Source organism: Hemibagrus wyckioides, linkage group LG11, assembly GCF_019097595.1.
Source record: "Hemibagrus wyckioides isolate EC202008001 linkage group LG11, SWU_Hwy_1.0, whole genome shotgun sequence".
Lineage (NCBI taxonomy): Eukaryota > Metazoa > Chordata > Actinopteri > Siluriformes > Bagridae > Hemibagrus > Hemibagrus wyckioides.
In genome coordinates, this window is record NC_080720.1 from 34,125,852 (window position 1) to 34,129,864 (window position 4,013).

The window sequence follows — 4,013 nt, forward strand, 5'->3', positions numbered from 1 at the left end:
TCGTGTCAGAGGCCACAGACATCTCTCTCTCTCTGTCTCTCTCCCTCTCTGTCTCTCTCTCTCTCTCTCTCTCTCTCAGTTTGAGTGTCTATATACCTGTCTGTCTCTCTAATTCTCCTTGTTTCTATCTCTCTCTCTCTTTCTCTCTCTCTCTCTCTCTCTCTCTCCTACTCTCATACAATCAGTCTCTTTTTCTCTTTCCATCTCTCTCTTTCTTCTTGTCCTGACAAACAACAGTAAGCTTGAACAAACAAATGCAGGGTTACGGTGAATATGAAAGCATCAAAGTAATAGATACTTTCTCTTTTTTTTTTTGCCAGGGGTGAATAAATAATATTAATAATTACATTCTGTATTTAAAAACAACATCAATAATAATAAAAAATAATACTTTGATTTTTATTGTAAATGATGTAATAAATGGTTTCTGATGTAATAAAATTTCTAATATTCTAATATTAATCTTTCTTGTGTCCCTACAAACAAAACTCACCTGTGAATTTAGGTTTAAGGTTTATTTAGTAAGCAACACTGTAATAGACGTCACAATTTATTGATCCATTTACATCCTACTACACAACACACACAATCTGCTCAGGATTTAATTCACGTCATCATGTACAGGCCATCATGTACAGGCCAAGCTACTTCTGATAAATAATCTCCCAACATGCTTTCACCAACTGTATTACACACACACACACACACACACACACACACACATGGATACAGATACAGTGTGTGAGACTAAACCACTTACTAGAGTAATTCAAATAGGAGAATAAAATCACATTAAAACATTTACATAATAATAATAATAATAATAATAATAATAATAAACATTCTAAATAAGCTTTAAAGGTGAATGAAACCTGTTGGTTTAAGGGTATAATGAGAAGGCTATATACAGCACATCTTCTTCAGAAACTGAAATAATTCCTGCAATTAAAAAAAACTTAATAAAGAAATTTTAAATAAATAAATAAAAACATTTTTTAAAGAATTTCTTTCTTGCTTTCTGTCTTTATAAAAAAAAATGAAATGGACTGAAATATTATTTGGTGATGTTTATATAGCTGTACAACTGGGATCTCGTTTTTTTCCTTTAAGAGCTCTATAAAATTCCAAATGCTCAGATCTTCAGTGTCATAAAGCTCTGCTGGAACCTCACACACACAGCAGTGACCCTTAATGTCCAATCATGTACCTTCATGTGTTTCAGCTACTTTCTCTTACACTCTTCAGCTTTAGACAGTGAAGTAGATCCAGTGAAAGAAACCCGAAGCCATCAGCACAGTTTAAACTCGGCGTATCACACTGTTCGGGTTCGAACCTTCAGCAGAGGTTCCACACTGACCAATCTATAGATTTATAGGTGTACTACATCCTCTAGCTAATGGACTTTTATAAAGATATAGAAGATTTTTTGTTTTAAAGATTCCTTCATTAATTAACTCTAACCATGTGTCATGTTCTGAATGTTCTTTGAGCTCTCTCGGCTCAGACACCACACTGGACTGGACAAGTGTGTATGAACAGTGTGTGTGTGTGTTTAGTTGAATATTGTTTAGAATTAGAATTTAATATTTAAGATCCTCTCAAAAAATCTAACTATGGCTCTGTCTCATTACACTGAAATGATTGTCCTGTTTAAGGAAACACAGCCTCACACTGGTGATGGAAATGATTTGTTTTGTTTGAGGTGTAGAGTGTAATGTACAGGTCAGTTTATGAAGGTGTCATGTACAGGTTTGAGTGTAATGTACAGGTCAGTTTATGAAGGTGTCATGTACAGGTTTGAGTGTAATGTACAGGTCAGTTTATGAAGGTGTCATGTACAGGTTTGAGTGTAATGTACAGGTCAGTTTATGAAGGTGTCATGTACAGGTTTGAGTGTAATGTACAGGTCAGTTTATGAAGGTGTCATGTACAGGTTTGAGTGTAATGTACAGGTCAGTTTATGAAGGTGTCATGTACAGGTTTGAGTGTAATGTACAGGTCAGTTTATGAAGGTGTCATGTACAGGTTTGAGTGTAATGTACAGGTCAGTTTGTAGCATCAGCTGAGTATTGTAGTGACACCTGTTTGACCCTGAAATTTATGATTTCGGTGTGTAAACTGTATGGTCAGTGAGGAAGGAAACACACCTGTGTAAGCTTAATAACGCCACGCTCCTGTATCAGTGTTAACACGCGCCAGGGATCACGTGTGTTCCTCCTACACGCCAATGTGTCCATTAAAACGTGAGTGTGAAATTAAAGCAAGTCTATAGCTATAATGTTATTGACCACTCACCGACACACTCGTTGGCCTCTCTCGCCGTCGCGCGCTGCCATGGTCGGTCGTAGTGGAACGGTTTGCACCTGTCGCACTCGGGTCCCGCCGTGTTGTGCTTGCACTCGCACACAAGCTCTCCGGTGCGGTCGCGCACGCAGCGCGAGGCGTGCCCGTTACACTTACACCGGCCGCCCACCTGCAGGTCCGACACGGCATAGAAGTGCGAGTCATCCTCGTCCTCTGATTCGGTCTTGCGTTCCTCTCCGTACAAGCGGCTGAACGTGATGCGGATGTCCGTGGCCGTGACCCAGTCCTGGAGCACGGGTGAGTTGTCGAAGTCGTGAGCAGACGGCCGGCCGTCCAGCGTGCTGAAGGCCACGAGGCCGCCCGAGACCGGCTGCTGATGGTGCAGCTGCTGCTGTTGGTGCGCGTCCGTGCACACGGCCTCCTGCTCGTTCTGCTTGGTAATGACGGCCCGGTTCGGTTTGTTGTACACTTTCCGGCACTGGCTCGAGTAGTACTGGAACGGAACCCACGTCTTGCCGTAGTCCATAGACTTGAAGATGGCCATCGAGTCCGGACGCAACGAGCAGAACTGCGCGCTCACGTACGTCACCTCGAACTTCTTACCGAGGGACAGCGTCAGCGTCACGTTCTGCGGGTACCGTATGCCGTTCTCCGACTGCCAGCATGTAAGGTTGTGTGGGTTGTGCAGGTCGGTGAGGTGCGAAGCCGGATGGCGCCGTTTGGGGTCAGACCCGTCACACACGCGGCACTCGCGACTCCTCTCTCCGCCGCCTCTCTCCGTCCCCAGGCAGTAGCGACTCGGTGTCTTCTGGCCACACGTGCTGGACGCGCGCACTTCTCGGCCGAACGCAGCGTTCACGAAATCCGGGATGCAGCGGCGCGCCTGTCCGTTTTCCTCGTAGCACGGGTCCGGCGGCGACGAGCTCGCAACCGCTTCCACCGAGGGCCGACAGAACGCCGAGAGCAGCACACCGAACAACACAACGACACAGTCCAGAAACATCATTCCCGTTAACGTGTGTAGTCCAAACTAACTCGCACACAAACTGATACACAATACAGCCCTTACACAGTCCCTCAGAGTGTGTGATCAGCGAAGACCGGAGCCGGTAATCCTGCAAGAGGAGGAGACACACACACACACACGGTAAATTTAAAGGGAGTGCGGCGTGTGTGTGTGTGTGTGTGTGTGTGAGAGAGAGAGAGAGAGAGAGAGAGAGAGAGAGAGAGAGAGAGAGAGAGAGAGAGAGAGAGACCACCCTAAAAAAGACATGAACACTGTGGGATTTCAGGAAACTACAACCTTAATACCTTAAGACTTAATTGTTCTTTGAAGACAAAGATAGACGGTATCTCGGATTCGATATCTCGGTATAATAATTCCACCTCAGACTGACCATGTGGGAAACCTCTCCCTGTCTCAGCACCTCACACTCTTCACATCTTCTCTCCTGTATTCATTCATGTCTTAAAGATTCTCTTAAAGTGATTCGGTTCTTCAGACTCTTCAGACTTTTCACTCGATGCGTTTTCACATTTTTATCGAATGGAAATGTCCAGCAGCAGAGTTTCTGGTGGTTCACCTGTCCGAGGAATTCTGTGAAATAACATTTTAACTCAGGTTTTGTCTTATTTGTAATAATAAGAGTGTACATATATATAATAAGAGTAATGTGTTACAAGGAGAATTTCACGCATGATTAATTACA

The 4,013-nt window shown here is 43.7% G+C and overlaps 1 protein-coding gene across 2 annotated transcripts in view; it reads right to left on the minus strand.

The window, feature by feature from the left end:
* ntn1a (netrin 1a) overlaps positions 1–3,466 on the minus strand; it is a 99,289-nt gene extending 95,823 nt beyond the window's left edge. The window contains exon 1 of one of the 2 annotated variants that reach the window (XM_058403798.1): positions 2,296–3,466. In XM_058403798.1, coding sequence (XP_058259781.1) covers positions 2,296–3,310 — 1,015 coding nt within the window. In that variant the 5' untranslated portion in view covers positions 3,311–3,466. The remainder of the gene's footprint in view (positions 1–2,295) is intronic. The other variant, XM_058403797.1, reaches the window with a different exon arrangement.
* Between the last annotated feature and the right edge of the window lie 547 nt (positions 3,467–4,013).